General features: G+C 42.6%; 2 protein-coding genes across 2 annotated transcripts in view; one reads left to right on the forward strand and one right to left on the reverse strand.

The window, feature by feature from the left end:
• Positions 1–672: 672 nt before the first annotated feature.
• LOC100684571 (histidine triad nucleotide-binding protein 1-like) lies at positions 673–1,219 on the reverse strand. Its single transcript, XM_038581772.1, has one exon. It carries the CDS (start codon positions 1,217–1,219, stop codon positions 851–853), a length of 369 nt encoding a protein of 122 aa, XP_038437700.1. The 3' UTR covers positions 673–850.
• Positions 1,220–7,238: 6,019 nt separating this feature from the next.
• The window catches only part of PRSS12 (serine protease 12), a 78,336-nt gene continuing 61,525 nt past the window's right edge, over positions 7,239–24,049 (forward strand). Inside the window, exons 1-2 of the mRNA XM_038581776.1 lie at positions 7,239–7,716; positions 22,338–22,476. Coding sequence (XP_038437704.1) covers positions 7,302–7,716; positions 22,338–22,476 — 554 coding nt within the window. The 5' untranslated portion in view covers positions 7,239–7,301. The remainder of the gene's footprint in view (positions 7,717–22,337; positions 22,477–24,049) is intronic.

Raw genomic sequence — 24,049 nt, forward strand, 5'->3', positions numbered from 1 at the left:
TTTGTGATCCTTTTGTAGTCACTATACTACTATACTGCCCAAAAACATTTTTTAAGCTCATTTACATTTGTTCAGTGACTGTTTATTGGCTGCCATTTGGCTCCTAGAAGAAGCCGAAAAGTCCTGATAATTGTCATTTGTTCAGTGTCTAGCACTTAACATACTGTTTCTAATTCTTACAATTCTGTTAAGTAGAATTGTTCTCTCTGTATTACAGATAAGCAAACTGTATTTAGAGAGGTTAGCAGTGATTGATAAGTAGGGAGCCAGGATCCCTATATCCTACCTCCACCTCTACCCACATGCCATATTTCACCCCCATTCTCAGGCAATGAGTTCTCCAGAGGACATTTATGCATGGAAGACAAGCCTAGACAAAGGCAGGCTTTTTACAATTAGCTCCCTGTGAGGACCCTGCTTCTCCCTCTGCCTATGTCTCTGCCTCTTTCTGTGTGTCTCTCATGAATAAATAAATAAAATCTTAAAAATATATATCTATAAGAAATGGGGGAGAGTCTTTAAGTACCCCTTGGAGGCCAAGAAACAAAAAACAGGGATTTGAACCTAGGTCTGCTGGATTCTAAATGGATACTGAATCAATTTACCTGAATCACAGCGAGGTCAGTTAGGTTTCTAGCTCAGTGAAAGGAGAGATTTTTCCAACAATTGGTCTTTCTTTTTTTAACCATGCAACATTGTCTTTTATTATGTATGGGTTTTAAAAATTATTTCTTCAATCTATCCATACACAGGCAAAAGTAAGTATACTGTTTAACATACTGGAACTTAGAAATATTGACCATTGCCTAGAGAAAGGAAAACTATCCCTAAAACGTGTTTAACCAGGAGGTCAATTCATCTGCTGGCCTCCAAGAACATGGAGATGAACATGATGGACAGACTGTCCCCCATCTGAACCCACATTCACCACCATTCGATAACCTTTCTTCAGGCCCAGATCAGCAGCACATTTCCTGCCAACAATCATTAAATGTCCAAGAAGACTTTCATCATCATCTTCTGCTACAGAAATCTGGGATATATGTTTCTTGGGTATCACCAGAAAATGAGTTGGTGCTTGAGGAGAACTGTCATGGAAAGCAAGACATTGGTCATCCTCAAAAATAATTTTGGCTGGGATTTCCTTGCGGATGATCTTTCCGAAAATTGTGTCACCTCCAGGCTGGGCAGCCTGAGCCTTGGCGATCTCATCAGCCATCACAGCCTCCTCCCGCACGGCCACCCTGGGAGAAGCTCGGGAGCCAATTTGGTCTTTTTAGAGATGGAGTATGCTGGCTCCCAAGTAAGAATTTGCTCCATCAATAGTTTTCAAGAAAGAAGGATCCCTGGGTAGCTCAGTGGTTTAGTGCCTGCCATAGGCTCAGGGCGTGATCCTGGAGTCCCGGGATCGAGTCCCACATCGGGCTCCCTGCATGGAGCCTGCTTCTCCCTCTGCCTGTGTCTCTGCCTCTCTCTATATATGTATATATCTATCATGAATAAATAAATCTTTAAAAAAAAAGATTTTATTTATTTATTCACGAGAGACACAGGCAGAGGGAGAAGCAGGCTCCATGCAGGGAGCCCGATGTGGGACTTGATCTCAGGACTCCAGGATCGTGCCCTGGGCCAAAGGCAGGCGCCAAACCACTGAGCCACCCACGGATCCCATAAATAAATAAAATCTTTAAAAAAAAATTTTTTTTTTCAAGAAAAAGCTAGAAGTTCACTTGGAGAAGGATTGCTGCATTTGACAGAAAATTGGAGCTCTAACTCCTTTTCAGCACTAGGTTCTGTGATTCTCAGATCACTGGCAAGAAGTTCTAGTGTTGTTTTTCTTCCAATCTTTATTCTTTTCATCTGCGGCCACAGCCCACCTGCAACTGAGGGGTTTGAAAACCACTCATTATGCTTCGGCAAACTCCTCAGGAAAAGTGTTTTAACTCAAAATACTTAGTGTTTCATTGGCTTTCGGGGACCAAACTTGTTGAGGGGTAGAGAAAGCCAACACATCAGAGAAGACAAATGCTCCAGTGAGTGGAGCTAGAGCAGCCTTGTGTTTGTCATTCATCCAAGAGGGGAATTACTGAGGCGCAGTAACTAAGAGGTACAAGCTGGGTGGGAAGGGAGCTCTGTACACACTTCGTGCTTTGTTTAGGCAGGTTCTCACTGGGGTGACTTAATTTGAGTGGTTAAGAGTTCAAAAGCAGTTACTGAGAATATTCTACTGTACCATAGTTGGCATTTTTTAAGTACTATGTTCAACAGTTTATATGCATTATATCGTTACTCCACGCAGAGATTTATCATGCAAGTACTATTATTGTCCCTCTTGTCAAGCCGGTGGCTTAGGGAAGTAAGGGAACTCACCACAGATCCCATAGGAAGAACTAGGCCAGACTGAGCATTGGTTTGATTCCAAAGCTATAGTAACTATATATTTTTGAGATATATATAAAATATATGTTATATATACTCCTCATCTCTTAGTATGTATTATTCGACTAATACTGAAAATGAATCTGTAGGATTAGTTTCCATATAGAGATTATACCAATAAAATTATATTTTATAATTTATAAAATATTTATATTTTATATTTATATTTTAAAATATTTATATTTTAAAAATATTTATATTTTATATTTATATTATATAAAATTTTAAAAATATAAAAATTTTAGGGTGCCTGACTGGATCAGTTGGTGGAGCATGGAACTCTTTTTTTTGTTTGTTTGTTTCTCTGGGTAAGTTCCATTTATTAATCATTGTAGAAAAGCACGTGACGCTTAATCTCAGGGTTCTGAGTTCAAGCTCCATGTTGGGTGTTAGAGAGTACTCAAAATAAAATCTTTTTTTTAAAATCAAAATTTTAAAAAGGTACTTTGTTCTTTTCTTTTGAAAATTCAATTTTAAATAATGAGAAAAATAGAGATCAAATGACTTAAGCAGAACTTATCTTTTGCTCTTCAACACTATATACAGTCCATATATGTATTTATATACTGTTATATTTAGGGCTGCTGTTGCAGTTGTGGGTCCTCAGACATCTTTATGACTGAAGGCTGGCAGAGAAGAATGTGGGCCCTCCGCTGCCAGAGACCTCCTGCTAGCTGTAGACATCTGCCTCTGAATCACTGTACCATTCATTTAGCAATTCATCATCTGTTTCTGGACCTTTTATTTTCTTAAACGTTTAGCTAAATATATTATTCTCTTATTGTATTCCTCTGCTCTAACAGCCTGATAATGTCTTATAATTTCAAATCTCCCATGGCCCCCACACAGGCTTTCATATAATTTGATATTTTTTTCCTTTTATGTGAAAGAGCAGTGCTCAGTGTTCTTTTAACAAATTTTTTTGCGCTTGGAATTGTACAAGTAAATGCTGATTTTATGCCATATGTTCAAAAACTTAGCTTTTCCAAATACAGGCAGTACCCAAATTGCAAATGGAACTTTTCCAAAAGTTATTTTGTATACTGATTTTTGGAACTCTGTAAAAATAATATGCATATTGGTTGTATTTCCAAATACAAGAGCTATTCAACCCATCACACATGTGAAGTAAAATCATTTCCTAAACAACCATAAAACCAAATGTTTATATACATAAAACATAGTTATATATGTACCCCACGCCTATCCCCAAGACTCCCTGCTGTGATACGAGCAAGCAGATGCCCCTGTTCACTTTTTTAGGTTTTAAGCCGAGAGGCTGTGGGTAGTTGAGCTCTTGGGACTCGAATCAATGAGGTTGCATGATGGAATCCGGGAGGTCACAGAACTGACAAGGGGTATTATAGGGGACCTCCTGGGGCCTTCTAAGTGTTGTGGTAGGGGAATGCCTGCAAGGTGTCAAATACTAATTTCTTTCAGTTCCTTTTCCTTGCTCCTTTTTGCTGCCGAAGGGATTGCAAGGCAAAAAAAAAAAAAAAAAAAATCAGCAAAGGGGTTTTGCAGCTGTAACAAGATGGAGGTGACTCCCCTTTCCTTTGGCTTTGATATCTGTGATATGAGGTGATGAGAATCTGAGGAGGGATCTGTGGCTAGGTCCTGACTAATCCAGACAGGAGGGAATTTCTCCTTGCAAACCCCCCTCCTCCCCTCGCACACATGCTGCAATGTGGTGGGGTGGGAGAAAGAAATGCATTTCACGGATTTGACTGAGCCTGGATATCCTAAATGTCTGCATGTTGGTAGCAGCAAGGAGGAATGAAAGAAGAGAGGGAAGGAAAATATTAGCAGAGGAGGGAAGTGATATGTAAAGGATAAGTTTGTTTAGGTCATATTTTGCCTGTCAAATAGAGGATAAAACCCAAATCGAGGCCCCTAAATTCATAGTCCAATTACATAAATGCAATTTTATTGTCTAGGAAAGATGTTTTAAAACCTACATTATTAAATCCAGATGTAGAATCTTCTGTGGGTAACTCCACTTTGTCTGTGTCAGCTTTATAATCTGTTAAATATAAGTCGACCTTGGAAAATCTTTAGCTCTTAAGTAGTACAGGGGGCTGGAGGAGAGGCCAGCCTGCCCAGGCATCTCTCCTCTCTCCCCTCTGGAGCTGAGTTCCAACAATCTTCTCTTTTACTCCCTTCTCTCTCATGATTTCACCCTCTTCAAGGTACACAGATGTATAGGAACTAGGTCTGCCAGCAGACCCCCACCGAGTGTGAAAATAATTGGTGGAGGAGCCACGCAGGGGAGGGAGGGCAACAAGATCTAAGCAAGGCAGCCAGAATCCCAAGGCAGAAGGTAGAGAAACAGGTGGACAACTCCTATTAGAATTGCCGCCTATTATATCAAGAATCTGTGATTGGTGAATTCTAAAGTAGGTTAATCAACCTCTCTTCTACAAGTACCCTTTTAATTATGCTTTTGGAGCCAGAAAAATTAGTTTAGTTAAAGAAAACCCTAAAATAGTGCATACGAGCATCTTGATTTGACAAATACATCTTGGGATTCCTAATACTCTTTTTACCCAATTCATACTGAAATAAAATTAAATATTTAGTTAAATAGGAGTGGGGAAAATCAAGAAAATAATTCACAAAAGTTAAACTAAAATGGATTATTTGAGCTAGGTTAGAGAAGAAAATCAGTGGGTTTTTTTTTAAGATTTTATTTATTTATTTATTCATGAAAGACACAGAGAGAGAGAGAGGCAGAGACACAGGCAGAGGGAGAAGCAGGCTCCGTGCAGGGAGCCCAATGTGGGACTTGATCCCAGGACTCCAGGATCACGCCCTGGGCCAAAGGCAGGCGCTAAACCGCTGAGCCACCCAGGGATTCCCAGAAAATCAGTTTCTAATTGAAACCTAGGTTTTGGGGATCCCTGGGTGGCTCAGCGGGTTAGTGTCTGCCTTCAGCCCAGGGCTGCGTGATCCTGAGGTCCCCACATGGAGCCTGCTTGTCCCTCTGCCTGTGTCTCTGCCTCTCTTTCTCTCTATGTCTTTCATGAATAAATAAAATCTTGAAAGAAAGAAACCTAGGTTTTAACAATGAATGTTTAAGTTATACTCAGATTTTCTTCAGGGTACATTAAATTACGGGATAGTAGTCCTCCCTTGCACTTAAAAAATGATTACCAGAAAGAAAATATTATCGTCTCTTTGGCCTTCTTTTTCCTTGTTTAGCTTCAGCAGCATGGCCAGGAACCACTGAAAGGAGAAATCCTAAGATACCCAACTCCAGTGATTTATAAAAAATTCGAAGCTAACTTGTTTTAGGATGATGAGTGGAGCCGTTTAAAGGCTCTACTAAAATATGGTCAGGCCAACAGGGTGGCTTCAAAACTGCCAGCAGCGAGCCTGCTTTGGAGAGGCAAATGTGTAGGCTTAACTCCAGTTCGTTGCCCTGCAAAAGCGAGACAGGTGTTAGAGGGATGGATTTTTGGACAGGACGGAGACCCGGACGGATGAAGTCTTCTCTGGTTAGAAAGGAAATTTGGTATTAAGAGGGCCTCAGTGAATCCCAGTAATAACCAAACAACTGGTGTCGGCCAGGGCACCCGGTGGAAAGTGGGAGGCAGGAAGTAGAAAGGCTCAAACTCCTCTCCCTGGGTCAGTTCAGGAATTTAATTTCAGCCAATGTTTATTGGAGCCTAAGAAGCGTTGGGTACAGCGTTAAGCACCGGGATCTGAAGCTCAGTGAAGCGTCGTGGCCTTGAGGCGCGCTCACTCCAGTAGAAAGGGCTTCATCGTTCCTCGTGCGCTTTTTAAACTTTTATCCTGGGACTTGTCAGGGCACAGCTGCGACCGGGTCCGTCCACACGTCCCTCCGAAGATTCCAAGACCCGGAAAACGAGACCCGGCGCGGGCAGCGGAGGGGAGATGCTGCAGGGGCTGGTGCCTGCCTGCGAGCCCCAGAGCCCCAGCCGGCGCGGCGGTGCTGCCCTCGGGCAAGGCGCGGCCAAGACCTTCCCCCGCCCCCGCTCCCTGGGCTTGTGGCCGGGGACCGCGACGCCGAGGCCCGGAGCCGGCTGGGGGCGGGGGCGGGGGCGGGGGCGGCCCCGGGAGGTCCGGGGGGGGGGGGTGTTCCGAGCGGGGGGTGTCCGGGCGGAGGGCCGAGCGGGGGGGGGCGGGGGTCCGAGCAGGGGTCCGGGCGGGGGTCTGAACGGGGGTCCGGGCGGAGGGGAGGGGGCCCGGGAAGGGGTCCGGGCGGGGGGTCCGAACGGGGGTCCGGGGGGGGTTCCGCGGGGGGGCCCGGGCGGAGGGCCGAGCGAGGGGGCCGGGGGTCCGAGCAGGGGTCCGGGCGGGGGTCTGAACGGGAGTCCGGGCGGAGGGGAGGGGGCCCGGGCGGGGGTCCGGGCGGGGGGTCCGGGCGGAGGGCCGAGCGGGGGGCGGGGTCCGAGCAGGGCTCCGAGGGGATTCCTGGCGGGGGTCCGGGCGGAGGGGAGGGGGCCCGGGCGGGGGTCCGGGGGGTGTTCCGCGGGGGGCCCGGGCGGAGGGCCGAGCGGGGGGGGGTCCGAGCGGGGGGAGGGGGTGGGGGGGCCGGCTCCCGCACGCCCGCGCCGGCGCCCGCAGCCAGGGGGCAGAGTTCCCGGGCTCGTGCTCCGCCCCGACCTGGGGCTCAGGCCCCACCACCCGCGCCGGCCCGCGCCTCCTCGCCCGGGTCCTCTCGGCTTCCGAGGGGCAGCGGCGGAGGCTCAGCGCCGGAGCCGCGGCGGGAGGCGAGGTGCGGGGGGCGGGAGGAGACTCGAGGGGGGCCTCGAGGGACGCCGCGGCCCCGCCCCCTCCCCCCCCCGCAGGAGCGGAGGAGCCGGGGAGCATGGACCGAAGCCTGCGGCTCTGGCACCATGACGCTCGCCCGCCTCGCGGTGGCTCTGGTGTTGGGGGCGCTCCCCGAAGTGATGGGCTTGGATCTCGTCCGCAGTCACCCCCCGCCCCGCCGCTCCCGCCCCGCGCCCGCTCCGGGGCCCCGGCGCCCTTCCCACCTCGCCGCCCCGCAGCGGCCCCCGCGCGCGCCGCGGCCCCTCCGCGGGGACTGCCCGGCCGGCGAGCCCCGGGTCAACGTGACGGACTCCGGCGCCCCTTGCCTGCGCCGGGCGGAGGTGCCGCCCTTCCCGGAGCGCTCGCCCCCGGCGGGCTGGGCTCGGCCGCGAGGGCAGCGCCACAGCTTGTGCAGGAGCCCGGACGGCGCGGGCGCTCCCCGGTGCTTCTACGGCGGCGGCCGCGGCCGGGCGGACTGGGGCTACTGCGACTGCAGGCGCGGTGAGTGGCCCCGCCGCGGCCCCCAGACGTCCCTGCCCCCGCCCGGGTACCCGCCCGCACCTCGGCACCGGGACTCCGAGTTGCCGAGGCGAGCTTTGTGCGTGAGGCTGCGCGGGGTAGTTTTGTGCAAGGTGCTGCGCCCCGCGTTCCTGGAGGTGGGCTCTGGCCGCTGTGTGTGTGTGTGTGTGTGTGTGTGTGTGTGTGCACGCGCACTAGTAGGGGGAGGGGAGGTGTGTGCGGGGGGTGGACGCGCGCTCTCCAGGTCGCCTCGCCTCGCCTCGCCTTCAGGGTGTTACCGTATTTACCTGAAAGAGGCAAAGTCAAAGGGGGATGCGGTCTAATTACTTGTTTGGGAAAGGGAAATATTAGACCTGATATGACAACCAGTAACCTTTCCCCCCTCCTGGTAGACCCCTGTTTGGGGTCTGTCTGGAGGAAGGTGGTACATTTTTGCCTTCACTCTCTCATCATTGACCTCTGAAAAAATGTGGCAAAATTTCCCAGCCAGAATCCAGCTTGTCAAAATGATGTTCCCATTCTGGGGCACAATTTGGCGAATATAGTCAGTGAGTGAAGAGAGAAGAAAGGAAAAAGAGATAGTAACTATCTTAGGGAAGAAGCAACTTGATATCCTCAAATGCAGTTTTCAAGAATGCCATTTTTTTTTTTAACCTGTATACGTTATTTATGGGCAATTGGGATTAGTTGGTAACATCAAGAGAAAAAGTTCCCTAAGATGTCTTGGTTTTATGGTACAATGAAAACATAGTAATAGGTTTAATGTGTGTAAATGATCTGCCTTTGAACGGGGCTTCATTTTGAGTTGTTGGGGTTTTGTTTAACATTAGGGCTTCGCCCAGGCCCCACAACCCCCTTCTTTAATAGCTGGGGGGTGGGGGGGACTTTATGTCCTTCAAAGTTTGAATTTTCCTTCAAACATCTTCTTGGGAGCTTTATGTCTAAGCTACAGGGCAAAGGTTTCATGAACTGGGGTTCTGAGATATGTTATACTTTGTACCTTTTGGAGGTAATTTGGAGGTTGGCTCTCATAGTGCCATTTTTTTTTCTACAGACATTTTTATTTATCTAAGACATTTATTGCATTAGCCTTGAGTTAAAGAAAAGTGATAGGAAGGTTAAGATCAATTATCCTTCATCCTGGAGTATGAAGTCATTGCTATGTTCGTGTTTCATGGACAGAATGCCAATGTGGTTATAAAAAAAACTGAGGTGATATCAGGCAAAGAACCCTAGCCTTGTCTCATTATTTACTGTAAGAGATTACTTATAGTAAAATATCATGTTTAGCAAACACTGGGAATTTTTTCACTTTCCTGTTATTGTAATATATTTCATATTTTTATTTATTTTTTAAAAGATTTTATTTATTTATTCATGAGAGACACAGAAGGAGAGAGAGAGGCAGAGACAGGCAGAGGGAGAAGCAGGCTCCATGCAGGGAGCCCAACGTGGGACTCAATCCGGGGTCTCCAGGATCACGCCCGGCTCAAGGCGGCGCTAAACCGCTGAGCCAGGCGCTGCCTGGTATTTCATATTTTTAAATGTATATTTTGGAGATATCTGTGTGTGTGTGTATATACTGAAAGAAGAATGGAATTCAAAGTTAAAACACAATAGTGATAAATTGCTCTCTTTTTCACACAGAATTCCTTTAACTTTATATTCCAAATGAGGAGACTGGTTATTCTATGTTTCCCCCCTTGTGTTGAATAGAAATTTAAATCCAACAGCACCATAGACTCTTTGTGATGTTTTTATGTTCTTAGCTAATTCTCACCAGACCAGAATCCCAAACACTGCATAATCGTCCTTCGTGCAGTACTTCCTGGGGCAAAGTGATTGTACACAAGAGAAACAAAAGAAACCACCCAAGATGGGAGATAAATGCATGCACCCCCCCCAACAGGAAAACAATTTAGCTGGCTATATAATAATTAATTACTTTCACAAACCCCATCTTGATAACCCGAGCTTCCTATCCTTTCATTTACTTCTCACTTTCTGATGAGGCATGATCTATACCTTTGAAATGACTGGTATGTTCTGAATCTTATGACTTTCTGGCCTTGGGTCTATATTTCACTTTGGAGAGTAAACAAAGCTATCATGGAGTAGCGAAAATAAGGAATTATGCTTTAGAAAACACTGGTGTCCATTTTGGCTCTGGCAGTAGCTATGTAGTTTGGGGAAGACTCTTAACTCCCAGAGCTTTGGTTTCCTTATCTGCAGAAAAGCAGTTTTTGATGAGATTAATTCAAAGAACTTTTCTGGCTCTGAGCATGTTACCAAAATGACCTGGCCTGGGGTAGCAGCGAGGGTTTATTGAGCATTCGCTCTGTGCTGAATGCTGAGGTAAGCGTTTTATATATTAGTTTTCTCATTTAATTCTCACAACAACATTAGAAGGTAGTGTACATTTTCATGTCACAACTCATTTTGCTCTGGTTCTTTAATTATATAAACCTGTAGGAATATATGTGCTGTCTGATTTTGTAGCTTAAGGACTAGTCTGAAAGGAAAAAGGAAGGGAATTATGTTTGGTCCAATGCACATGATTTCCTGCATCTTAGGATTTAGAAATATCCAGAGGTCTTTTTTTTTTTTCCTTTTTCTTTACAAACAAAAACCAAAAAAAAAAAAAAACCAAAAAAAAAAAAAAAAACCAAAAACAGCTAGAACAAAAGGAAAGAACATTTATAGTAGTAAGATCCCTCCTTCAAAAAAGAAACTGGAGTTCAGATTCCCAGATCTAGTTGCATTGAGAGAAATGAGGGAGTTGGTGCCTTTGAGGTAGAGAGTTGGTCTAAGCCTAGTTGAAGGGGCGCAGGGGGAGATCTGAGGTGAGCTTAGGGCAGGGCGTGGACACTCCAGTGGCTCAAATGTCTGAGAGTGAGAAAGGTGATGCCTGGGCCCTAATTGTATGAAACTGTGAATTAGTAATGAAGAATCATTTGGAGGATTGGAATACCCTAAATGAGTCCTGGGAGTTTGTCCTCATAATAAGCACCTAGGAACTTATTAAATGTGGATGCCTAGGCTCTAGCCTTCAGAAGCTCTGATTAAGTAATCCTTAGATCTTAGATTCCTGAGAATGAGCCTCCCTCCACCTCCGTCCCAGGACCCTGAGATCATGACCTGAGCCGAAGGCAGATACTTAACCCACTGAGCCATCCAGGCGTCCTGAGAATGTGCATTTCTGAAGAGCAGTCAATGTGATTTGGATGCTGAAGACCCTTTGTCACACTTGGGAAAACCAAAGGTGGGCATCAGAACCCATCTAGAATATATAGTGGTGGATGATTATGTAGATGGAGTCCACCATCTGTGACTTAATTCTGCTAGGTGTCAGATCAAACAGAAGGCATGCCCATTATGGGAACTTTTTGTGTCATTCTAGGAAAGGGTACCACTGTTTTTCATTTGATTGGTGTGGGATAATAACAATCCAGTTCACCAGAATATGATTATTAACTGCACGTGAGCTAGGTTATTTTTTGTATTGCTACAGAAAGAATTAACACGCAACTGATTCTGCCCCCCCACCCCCATACCCTGCAGTAATTTAGAGCTTCCTGACTAGGAAGGGAAGATCACTTTCCGGTCACTAGTTGGCATGACAGATGGGACAACCTGATGCTGTGCTAACTAACTACTCTGCGTGATAAGCAGCCGAGTGGAACTCAGCTGTAGGTGACTGATGACTCATTTGCGTGTACCCACCCCAGTCTCCTGATTCAAACAGAGATGGGAGACTTATGGGACAGTTGTTTACAGGCTGTACTCTTTGAATTCTATCTGGTATTTGAAGTGAATATTAATTAAAAAGTTGGCTGAAAACTGTCCCTTTTAAAAAAACTGCTGCATCTTGATTCTGTGTAGCAGGTTCTGAGAGACATTAGCAATACCAGATCTGATATATTTCCTGGCTGGATTATGAATTTTGAGCTCAATCTGCTCTTTAGGATAAAGCAGATATAAAATACTTTGAGGGATTATCTCTTTACTAGTCTGAAGATTTTTTTTTTAAGAAGAAAGAATGATATCTAGTTTCTATTGCCTTTTTATTATTATTATTTTAAAAGATTTTATTTATTTATTCATGAGAGACACACGAGAGAGAGGGAGAGAGAGAGAGAGAGACAGAGGCAGAGACACAAGCAGAGGGAGAAGCAGGCTCCATGCAGGGAGCCCAATGTGGGACTCGATCCTGGATCCCGGGATCACGCCCTGGGCCGAAGGCAGGCACTAAACTGCTGAGCCACCCAGGTATCCCTACTATTGCCTTTAAAAAAAAAGGTTTATTTATTTATTTTAGAGAGGGAGAATGAATGGGAGGGTCAGAGGGAGAGGGGAGAGAGAATCTCATGCATACTCCAAGCCGAGCTTGGAGCTGGATACAAGGCTTGATCTCACGACCCTGACATCATCTTTGTAAAGTGATTTGGTTCAGGGGTGCCTGGGTGGCTCATTCAGTTAAGTGGCTGTCTTCTGCTCAGGTCATGATCTCAAGGTCCTGGGATCTAGCCCTGTGAAGCGCTCCCTTTCCCTCTGTCCCTCCCTGTGCTTGTGCTTTCTCTCTCTGTCTCTCTCAAATAAATAAATAAATAAAATATTTAAAAAGGAAAAAAAAGTGATTTGGTTCATAATTGTGGAGGCAAACCTAAATATCCAGCTATAAGATACTACACAGAGGTCCCTTCATTTGGTGGATACGATGTGATAATTGTAGAGATTATTATTTTTTTTTATTGTAGAGATTATATACAAAAAATGGAAAAATGCTTATGATAATGTTACGGGGAAAAGATGGATACCAAGTTTAAATATGTTAACATTGTGAAAATAAAGATGTCTTTGGAAGAAGAAAAAAAAATATAATTACAAATTTGGGTATGAGTGTGGCTTGGATCAGTTAGGGTACTTTTCATGACAAAGAATAGAAAACCCAATTCACAATGGCTGAAGCAACAAGGAGATTTGTTGCGCTCCGACATGGTACAACTGTTTCTCTGCTATTCTCTTGGCTCCTCTGTTTTCTAAGTGTGACTTTTATTCTTAGGCTAGTAGTTATAGTGGTTATTCCAGGCTTCCCACGGAGATAGGATAGCCTATATATATATATATATATATAGGAGATAGGATAGCCTGCAGAAGAAAGAAAAGGCTCCCACCTTTGCCAAAAAGAGCAAAGAAACCTTTCCAGAATTCCACCCCCCACCTCTCTACTTCTTCCTGCATTTCATTGGCCAGGACATGGTGATGAACTTCACATGTTCCTCTGGCACTCTGGGGAAAGGAAAATTCAATTAATACAATTGGATAGTTTAATCAGGATTAATCTCAGAACACCTAGGGACTCCCCTGGTGGAAAGAAGTAAGGTAGTTGTTGAGGAGAACCAACAGGGTCTGCTAGAAGTATGGTTGGAGTTTGTCCCGACATTTGGGAAAACAATGCGATTAAAAAAAATAGCAGTAATTAATTTAAAAAATTAACTAATTTAAAAATTGGTACAAATCTCCTTGTTGCTTCAGCCATTGTGAATTGGGTTTTCTATTCTTTGTCATGAAAAGCACCCTAACTGATCCAAGCCACACTCATACCCAAATTTGTAATTATAATTTTTTTCTTCTTCCAAGGACATCTTTATTTTCACAATGTTAACGTATTTAAACTTGGTATCCATCTTTTCCCCGTAACATTATCATAAGCATTTTTCCATTTTTTGTATATAATCTCTACAATAAAAATAAATAAATAAATAAATAAAAATTTTTCTGTGAAATGCTATATTTATTTTTCGACTGAATCTAGAAGAATGACATTAAGACCCTGATTTGATTGAAAAAGCATGTTTTCTTGTTTTAAGATACTATTTGCAGGTCTAGCAAATTTATGTCTGAAGTGAATAATTCCACAATTGTAAGAAAATGCAGGTTGGTTCAGATGTGATGTAGACACTTTTAATGAAGTTTCCTCCAGCCCTGAATTAACTTGTAAAGAAAACAGTACTCTGAAATCTCTTCCTTTAGTCTGCATCATGACCTGGCACTCAGGTGTGTACTATGTGTACAATTGATTTAGACCGCCTTCTACATGGTTGATACCCTGTTCAGAAAAATGTTGATTTTTGCCTCTTCTGCATCTTACTTTTCTAGGGCAATCCCCCCACACTCCTCCCCTTTCATCTGCAAGTCAGCCCAACAACATTAATAAAAAAATTATTGTATGCAAAGCACTAAAGTAATGAGATTTTTCCCCCTATTACAAGATACAACTTCAATACTTTTTATTAGGATCACTAGAGGGACATAAAGGGTAGAAAATGCTGATTCTTATAACAAGGCAAGGATAGATTTCATTAAACATTTTCTGAGTTCACACCAGAAGCAGCAGTTACAAAGATGAATAAGAAGTCACCTGTGTGCTCTGGTTGAGGACACCCGCTCTTTGATTGAGATGTCACGAGAATACTAAACATTCTCCTTACCTTTCCTATGATACCTACTCTAGGAGACAGATAAGAGGATTACTATCAGGAGTAGTTTAGTTTCATCACTCAGAGCTGAACAATAAAATGTTAATACCCATACCATTTGCTGATGTGTGAATAGTTCAGAGACACACAATTGTTGAAATTATCCGCTAGGGTTGTATGTGTGTATTAGTTTACCATAATTAAACCATGGATAGAGTCTTTTTTGCATAGTAATGTATAATGTTTTAAATGAAGGAATCATTGGGACACCTGGGTGGCTCAGCAGTTGAGATCTGCCTTCAGCTCCGGTCCTGATCCCGGGGGGTCCCAGGATCGAGTCCCACATTGGGCTCCCTGCATGGAGCCTGCTTCTCCCTCTGCCTCTGTCTCTGCCTCTCTCTCTCTCTGTCTCTCATGAAAAAATAAGTAAAATCTTTAAAAAAAAAAAAAAAGGGAGGAATCATTGATAAAAATATATAAATTCCTAATAATCTCAATGTAAATGGGTAGAATTACTTACTAAAAGGAAAGTCTCTCACTGTTTTAATATTTTCTTTTTTTTTTGTATATTTTTTATTGGAGTTTGATTTGCCAACATATAGTATACCACCCAATCGCTTCAAGTGCCCCACTCAGTCCCCCGCCCACCTCCCCTTCCACTACCCCTTGTTTGTTCCCAGAGTTAGGAGTCTCTCATTTCTGTCACCCTCACTGATATTTCCCACTCATTTTCTCTCCTTTCCCCTTTAATCCCTTTCATTATTTTTTATATTCCCTGAATGAATGAGACCATATAATGTTTGTCCTTCTTTGACTGACTTACTTCATTCAGCATAATACCCTCTAGTTCCACTTTAAAAAAAATTAAGTATGTATGGGGCTCCTGGGTGGCTCATCGATTGAGCATCTGCCTTCTTCAGCAGTATTAGGTACTTTCACATCCTCCTCGCCATGTTTTGATATTTTCTCATTTTGAATTAGATCAGTTGAAATTTTTTTTCTTAGCACTGAAGGTATCTACATGAATAATAAATGAACAACTAATATGAATTATAGATGTGAACTAATGGAGGCAGATATAGTTCAGTTGGATCTCAGTCCAAGGGAATGTTTCATATGTTAAGAGCTGATTTGATTTCATTTTGACATGGCACAATTTGAATAAAATCCATTTCACAATGGTAAAGCTAGTTTTGGTTATGGGAAAATATAATCATAGACAAAAATACTGTACCTCAGTACTATCAAATAGATTATAGGAAGAAAAACATTAAGATTAAACTAGTTTCCTGTACTGTACTCGAAAAATTCAACTAACCTCCCAATTTAGTTATTTTCAGGGATGTGAGTTTTTTGTGTATTTCATAATTCAGATAGGACATGATCATTCAGTGTATTTTCCCAGTGTTGCCTTTGGTATAAGACATAGGATTATGTTTAATTCCTTTGTGAAATATGTGTACTAAGTTGTCCAACATGTAATAGGCTTTTTTCTTCAGAATAGTTTATAAATTGAAATTTCTCTATCACTTTTAGCTTTAAGTATACTTTTTGTCAGAGGTCTGAACAATAGCTTGATATCACCAGCATGCTTTCTTTCTAGTTCCACCAGAACAATATAATGATAACTAGAATTAATTATTTTCTGCTTCTGTGAAGATTAGTAATAGATGAGAAAGGATTTGTGTGATCATAGTACTTTTACTCATTTATCAAATTGTGATTTTAAATGTTTTAAAAATATTTATTATTAATTCTATTTAGAGAACACTACTTCTTCCTTTTTGCTGCTTATTCTTTCTCTTCAAACTGCTATTCCGAAAGTACATGTCTGTTAACAAAATAGACATATCTATTTATTTGGTTTATTTTGGAATGAGCTGGATTTGCAGAGCAAAGACAGCTGACTAGCCTGATTCCTTTCCTAGTATTTCCTTTAGGTCTCCTTGAAGTGTGGAGTATGAAAAGCATGGTTTCACTACCTGTGCAAGGACAGGTAATACTGTCATGGCTTTATCAGTTTGCTCTAACCAGTACCGCAACCGAGCAGCTTCAACAACAGAAACGTATTGGTTCACAATTCTGGAGTCCAAGATCAGGGTGTCAGTAGGGCAGTAGGGCAGCCCTTCCTCTGACATCAGGGTGTCAGTAGGGCAGTAGGGCAGCCCTTCCTCTGACATCAGGGTGTCAGTAGGGCAGTAGGGCAGCCCTTCCTCTGAAGTCAATGAGGGAAGGATCCATTCCAGGGCTGTCTTCGCTTTTGATAGTTTGGTGGCTTCTGGGATGGAACCCCAATCTTCAGCTTGTGTTCTCTCTCTGTGTTGGTCTGTGAGTCCACATTTCTCCTTTTTATAAGAACATAGTCATACTGGAATAGAGCCCCCCCTAATGACCTCATGTTAACTTGGTCATCTGCAAAGACCTTACTTCCAAATGAGGTCATATCTATAGGTAGTGGGGATTAGCACTTCAACATGAGTGGGGGAATAGAATTCATCACATCACAGTAGCCTTAAAAACCAACACACCAATGAGATTTATGAAAGGAATTTTAATCTAGTCAGTTCTCTAGAAGATCTCCTTGTCTCCACTGAGACTGATACAATGGTTAAAGAGTATCCTTTGTAAATATCTTTCCATTTTTGGAATTCCTGTTTATTTTTTCTTTATTTTTTTTAATTTTAAGGAAACTGTCCACCCATGTGGGGTTCAAACTCAGGACCCTGAGATCAAGAGTCACATGCTGTGTTGACGGAGCCAACCACTCACCAGGAAATTCCTGGTTTTTAACCAAGTTGCTCATAAAGCAAATTGAGTAACATGCATCTTCTATGTTCTCTTTCTTTTATAAAGACTAGAGGTATAACTACAGAGACGAAAACTAGTAATAAACTAAAATGACTATAAATTCATCAGTTTTGGCAGGAAATTAAGATACTAGAATTCTTTTTTTTTTTTTAAGATTTTATTTATTTATTCACAAGAGACACAGAGAGAGAGGCAGAGACATAGGCAGAGGGAGAAGCAAGCTCCCTGCGGGGACCCCAATGCAAACTCCATCCTCGACCCGGTATCACACCCAAAGGCAGATGCTAAACCACTGAGCCAACCAGGCATCCCGAGATAGTAGAATTCTGAGCATTGTTGCACTCTGATACATTTTGCCTTTAGATAATTGTAATACCAACAGAGAGTCGCCTTTTTTGGTGGTGATAGGTGGGATGACAATCTTTTCATGAACTCTGGGGATTCCTCTACATGGCATGGTATTGATGGGGGAACACAGCTGAGGACAAGGCGCGAGCCTGGGGCAGCACATTGACAAGCCCTTGAAACAGGCCGAGGGACATTCCTCTATGGACTCAACTGCCTCAATGTTAATGCTTTGCTAAGGGCAAAAAGCAATCTTAGCCCAACCCCGAGGATCCTATAAATCTACTTTAACATATAAAAATTCCTTTAGAAATTTCCCTTTATCTCTAAACCCCCAAGATACATGTTCGCAGTCATCCCCCAAGCATATGGCCCACCGACATACATTTGAAAGGTCTCATAACTAGGGTTTTGTTAGACAGTAAGTAATAAGTGGCCTTTTCCCAACAATAGCTAGCCCCTCAAAGTCCTGGAAACCTTGCTTCCAAAATTCCTTAGAGAGTATGCTATCCTCAAACCACTCCCAACTCCCTGGTATATAATCAGCCACCCTTTAGAGGCCTGGAGCATCAGCTTTTCTGCCCATGGGTCCTATCTCCCTGCTTTAATAAAACCACCATTTTGCACCAAAGACGTCTCAAGAATTTTTTTCCTGGTTTTCAGCTCCAGACCTCACCCCACCAAACCTCACCTATATTCCAAAACTTTATCAGTATCACACATAGCTTTACAGTTCCAAACTTTTTTTTTTTAAAGAATTGTTATTTTTTTTAAAGATTTTATTTATTTATTCATGAGAGACAGAGAGAGAGAGAGAGAGAGGCAGGCAGAGACACAGGGAGAAGCAGGCTCCATGCAGGGAGCCTGACATGGGACTGGATCCCCCGTCTCCAGGATCACGCCCTGGGCCGTAGGCAGGCGCTCAACCACTGAGCCATCCAGGGATCCCCAGTTCCAAACTTTCTTTCAGGAAGTTTTGTTTTATGATTTTGTAATGCCTCTTATTGTTGACCTGTAACCTCTGTTTGAGACTTCAAATTGTAAATTATTATTATTAACACATTTAAAAAAATAGGAATATTTAGAATAGAACAGTTTGCATCAAATTGGCACTTGAGAGACTTTAAAACAGTGCATGAGCCCATGAGTTCCAGAGACATTAGCTGAGCCTTGGGAGGAACATTGAAAAGTGCTTGGCGAGAGTAGGAAAATGTGAGGGAACAAAGAGGGATCAATTTTTGATGATAAAAGAGCTTTATTGGGATCCCGGGGTGGTTCAGTGGTTTAGCGCCTGCCTTTGGCCCAGGGCGCGATCCTGGAGTCCGGGGATCGAGTCCCACATCCGGCTCCCAGCATGGAGCCTGCTTCTCCCTCCTCCTGTGCCTCTGCCTCTCACTCTCTCTCTCTATGTCTATCATAAATAAATAAATAAATCTTTAAAAAAGAAGAGTTTTATTAGGATAGCAATATAAATAAGTTTATTAGGCTTTGTCCTTTGTGCTTCATTGTTTTGTCTTGTTTTTTGTTTTTTAACTGAGCTAAGGATATTTTCTTTCCTTCACTTTGTAATTGTGTACCTGAAAATTTGTGCAAATGTATAGTCCTATAAATTTATACAGCCTATGGGACTCCTCCACTGGAGGGTCAGCCTCAAATGTAGATCATTGGAAAGATAATTTTCTCCTGTTTGTGGTGCATAAAACCTCTTCAGACTGTCTTAAAATTCTGCCTGGCTATTTATTCCCATAAAATGTTGGTAGGTTAGTTGCAGTATTTCAGATAAAATGGTGAAAGCCACATGACATAATGCATTAAGTGCATTATGTGAAGAACATAAATGCACAGACATGAAAAAGACCTAAAATGCAAAGACCTCACAGGGTCTTTGTTTGGGTTCAGAGATGCAAAGGTAGCAAGGACAGGAATCTAGGAGGTGTTGGAGACAGAAGATCAGTAGGAAAGACTGAAGTCTAGGGAATAGTTGGTCATGGCAATTGCTTTGGTCCCGATCTTCCTCATCCATAAACTGAGGGAAATGAGTTACAGTTTTTGAGATTTTGACCATCTCAACCATTCTGAGAAAATAAATGAAGCAAGAACAAAGTGAAACCAAAACAAAACTGCTACTGATCTTAAATGTATGTAATGTAAATTGTATGCTCCAACTGTTATTATTTTGAAGTATGTTATTATGCTGATTTTTTTAAAGTGCTCTTTCAAATAACTATTTGAAGAATTATGCATTTCATAGAATTATATACCATTAAGAACTACTCATTCTGGGTCCAAAGTAGATAATTTCTCAAAATATTTTAGGAATTTTTGTGACCAGAAGGAAAGGCTAAACGAGGTGGGGGTGGGAACTGGGAAGCCCTACTAGGAAAGTGTGTGAGTTGGGGAAGTCCGGGTTGGGAATGGATTCTGACAGAGAATTCATTAGTCATTGACATGCAAATTGACTTTCCAGCATTGCAAATATTTGGATTCATTTGTCAAAGGAAAATTGGATGAGCTCTCCACCTTTCTTGCCATATAGCAGAGACAGCTAAATGAATCCAGGCATTCACAGCAAGTTTGACGAATCTGAGAAATGGTGGTGGAACTGATAGTTCACCTGGAAACTATTTCCAGCTCTGTTGTTGCCATTATAATGATGCGAGGCTAATAATTATGCTTTATGCAGAGTTTTCTGTGTCTTATCAGTAAATGCCTTAGTCATTTAGGTGTTATGCATGCCGTATTTCTTCTTGTTAGCTTTTGGTGATTTAGGCAGTGTTTTACATTTTATTATGATATTTTAATGTGCATTGAGTAGTGCTCCAGTTGGTTTTCATTACTAGAATTTTCTTCCAACCCTTTGACATGAGTAATTTGGAGGAAGGGGATTAATAAAGAGGTAATAGATTAACTTAAATATCATTTCAAGTAATGTTTGTTTGGGGCGAGCAAATGCATTTTTGGGTTGAAATAAAATGCTGGCATTTGCAGTATACATGATCTTGTGTAGGTCTCTGTAAAGAGATTTTGTGATTAAAAAATCATTAAAGTTCAGTTAAACTCTTCAGACCTATTTCTTTAAAACTGTTTTGTGGGCAGCCTGGGTGGCTCAGCAGTTTATTTAATTAATTAATTAATTAATTAATTAATTAATTTATCTTTTGGCTCAGCGGTTTAGTGCGACCTTCAGCCCAGGGCCTGATTCTGGAGACCCAGGATCGAGTCCTGAGTCGGGCTCCCTGCATGGAGCCTGCTTCCCCCTCTGCCTGTGTCTCTGCCTCTCTCTCTCTCTCTCTCTCTGTGTCTCTCATGAATAAATAAATAAAATCTTAAAGAAAAACAAAACTGTTTTGCAGTTCATTGAGCTTAACAGGGCTTCCTCTTGCTTTAGTCTGAATTAAAGAGGTTTGGAATGTATGTATGATTTTGAGATTTATCTGCCAGGTGAATGATCCATGCCCATGCTCTCTCCAGAATAATCAGGATTTGGCAGTATAATGTTTTGCCTCCATTTATCATTCTTTTGTTTGAATTAAATGACACTTTGTATTCATCATGAGACATACAACATGTGTTTCTTATATAGTTACATTTTTAAATGACAATGACTTGGAAAATAATAGTGGTAGATGCCGAGGCCAGTGTAAATGAAATGAATGGGTAATTTGTGAATCTAATATTTTGGAAAATTATTTTAAAGCCAGAAATGAAATAATTTTGGAATATGAAAAATTTGACAGAATTTTCTGGTAGAACCGAATTTCTTTATTTCTTTGCCTATGAAACAAAGACCATATCATAAGTGACTTTTATTTTATTTTATTTTTTTATTTTTATTTTTTCATAAGTGACTTTTAATAGAATTTTGTGAAATTCTTCAGCTGTCTGAGTTTAATTCTGTTTCTGTTTATGTGTCCCACTTGTGGCCTCCCAGTAGCCACTATGCAAACCAGTGCTAATGAGAAGGGAAAGGCAGGACCTTCATCCATCTGCACTTAAGGGATGTTATTTTCCCTGGGGTTGTTGCATTTAATTTTGACTCTTTTCAAGACTCAAATAATGACTCAAATCATGGACCCTGGAGCAACTAAATGAGGATGGTATGAAAGGGGAGGTGAATTTTCAGGGGTACTCAGTTAAACCAAACGGTTCCACTTAGTGAGATTGACGTTAAGCAATGTTTTTTTTAACAACAATGCCTTTTTGAAATTAAGACATAATCTTTAGAATTCTCATGACCCCTGCTTGAGGTTAAAAGGGGAAAAGGCATTTTGCTCTTTAGTGATGAATACAACAGATGGAAGGAATAAATAACACAGTCCATAGCAGCTAATTTATAAGTGGAGCACTGAATTTTGTTTCTGTGCTTCTTATCTCTGACCTCATGTGAAGTGGAAGGTGATATGTACATGATAAGAATTTGGTATATGATGTCATCTAATATTTGGGATGTAATATCAGACATTAGTCATACTCTTCCACTTTTCCCCTTTTAAAATATAATTGGACTTTGCTTAACTAAAAAAGAAAGCATAAATAGTATTGACATCACGATGTTAACTACTAAAAAAATAAAAATAAAATAATCAAATCAAGAATCTGCTAAATCCTCATTTTTTAATTTTTTAATATACATTTTTAAAGATTTTATTTATTTATTTGTGAGAGACGGAGAGAGAGAGAGAGAGGTAGAGACACAGGCAGAGGGAGAAGCAGGCTCCATGCAGGGAGCCCGACGTGGGACTCGATCCTTGGTCTCCGGGATCATGCCCTGGGCCCACGGCGGGCGCTAAACCGCTGAGTCACCGGGCCTGCCCTAAATCCTCATTTAAAGAAGGAAGCATGTGCAATGAACACGGAGGCCAAATTGTTCTGGCTGATCTCTCACCACTTATGTGGAAACATCATGTTAACTTAGACTGGTTCAAATGATTATTTGCTGTTAAAGGGTTTTGGGATTCTTTCCCACTTCAGGGTCAGTACGACTTCGAGGCGGCAAACACGAGTTTGAAGGCACGGTGGAAATATATGCAAATGGAGCTTGGGGCACAATCTGTGGCAGCCACTGGGACGATTTGGACGCATCAGTCATTTGTCACCAGCTGCAGCTAGGGTGAGTTCGCCCATCCTTGAGCAAAGGATCGCAGTCGGGCTGCGATCTGAGAATGACGCCGGCTCCCATCACTACTATGGAGGGATGATGCACGCCTTCCTTCCTTCCCTCTCACTTCCCTCATTCTCACTTCTCACCAGAGTTATAAAGAAAAAGCCCCAAGGGGGAGGAATGCTGACCAGCCTAAGCAAATGCTGCGTGGTCAAACGTTAAAAGCATCCTTTGGTCTTCGTCTTTAATTTTTTTTTTTTTTTTAATTTATGATAGTCACAGAGAGAGAGAGGCACAGAGACACAGGCAGAGGGAGAAGCAGGCTCCATGCACCGGGAGCCCGACGTGGGACCCGATCCCGGGTCTCCAGGATCGCACCCTGGGCCAAAGGCAGGCGCCAAACCGCTGAGCCACCCAGGGATCCCTGGTCTTCGTCTTTAAAAATCATCGTTTAGGTCTAGGAAGCTGGGAATGTGATTCCGAGGGTGGTCACTTCTCAGTAGTGCACCTAGCCCCGGGCTGCTGTCATTGTCATTTGCATTTCCCCATCTACTTTTAGCGATCCAACAACTTCCATTTTTTCGTGCAGAAGGGAGGTGACATTCCCCTGTGCTCTCATGGCGAGGTGGGAAAGGCCTGGTGTCCGGGCCGGGGTCCTGTCCGAGGAGGTCCTGCTAGAGGTGGCCGCCTCCACTGCCGCAGCTCTTAGAGCTCTCTGTGAAATGTCAGTGCTCTCTACCTTCCTCCAGCCCGGGAACCTGTACACCAGGCGTGAGGGGGTTTCACTGGGAGCAGAAGGCTCCACTTTGGAGTAAAAGGCTTTGCTTTTGTGGTGGCTCTTATTATTCTGTTTTTGTGTCTCATTTATTTTTTTCTAAGTACACTTGCCAGATGTTTTTCTTGGCCTTTCTCACTAGGGATCTTTAGAAAGCATGGAAACTATCTTGTTACGAGCAGGCAAGTCCAAAAGACTGAAAACAGTTTTGCAGTTTACAAATATTTTGAATTAATAACCAATCAGTGGTGATATCTAATACAATGGTAGAAACAAAAAGGTTGGTTAACTGCAGTCAGATAGCTAAGAACTCTAATTTGCTTGCTTCCTCCTGTCTTCTGGTTAGGAAGGTGGGCAGTGGGTATTTGGTAAAGACAGACCTTGAAGGCTTAAGTTTTGGTTAGACTTGAAACTTTTAGAGCTGCAGATAGGCTTAATGTACTTAATTAATTAACTCATTTTTAAAAATGAGTGTTAGCATAAGTCAAGATGAAAGAAGGAGTAAGGCTTATAAAGCCTATGAAGTGTTATGGTGTTTGGGAATGTTAATTATTGATTTGATCAATGAATATTTTGTCTGGCAATTAGTCATTGACAGGTGGACAGGGCACAAAGAGTTGACTTGATGCTTTCTCTTTTGAGGGCCTCAATATGTGACAGATTTGTAGATTGATGTCAGTGTTTTCCTTAAAGTACACATTTATATGTGCTTTTAAAACTCCTGAAAATCAGGGAAGAATATGATTTCCTATGGGACTCTGACATTAAAAAAAACAAAACACTATAGGGGACATGTGAACCTCAGTG

Source organism: Canis lupus, chromosome 32 (genome assembly GCF_011100685.1).
Source record: "Canis lupus familiaris isolate Mischka breed German Shepherd chromosome 32, alternate assembly UU_Cfam_GSD_1.0, whole genome shotgun sequence".
Classification (NCBI taxonomy): Eukaryota; Metazoa; Chordata; class Mammalia; order Carnivora; family Canidae; genus Canis; species Canis lupus.

What these genes read in the sequence shown, in the direction of transcription:
- LOC100684571 (XM_038581772.1), bottom strand. Translation starts at nt 1,219, where the DNA reads ATGGCTGATGAGATCGCCAAGGCTCAGGCTGCCCAGCCTGGAGGTGAC.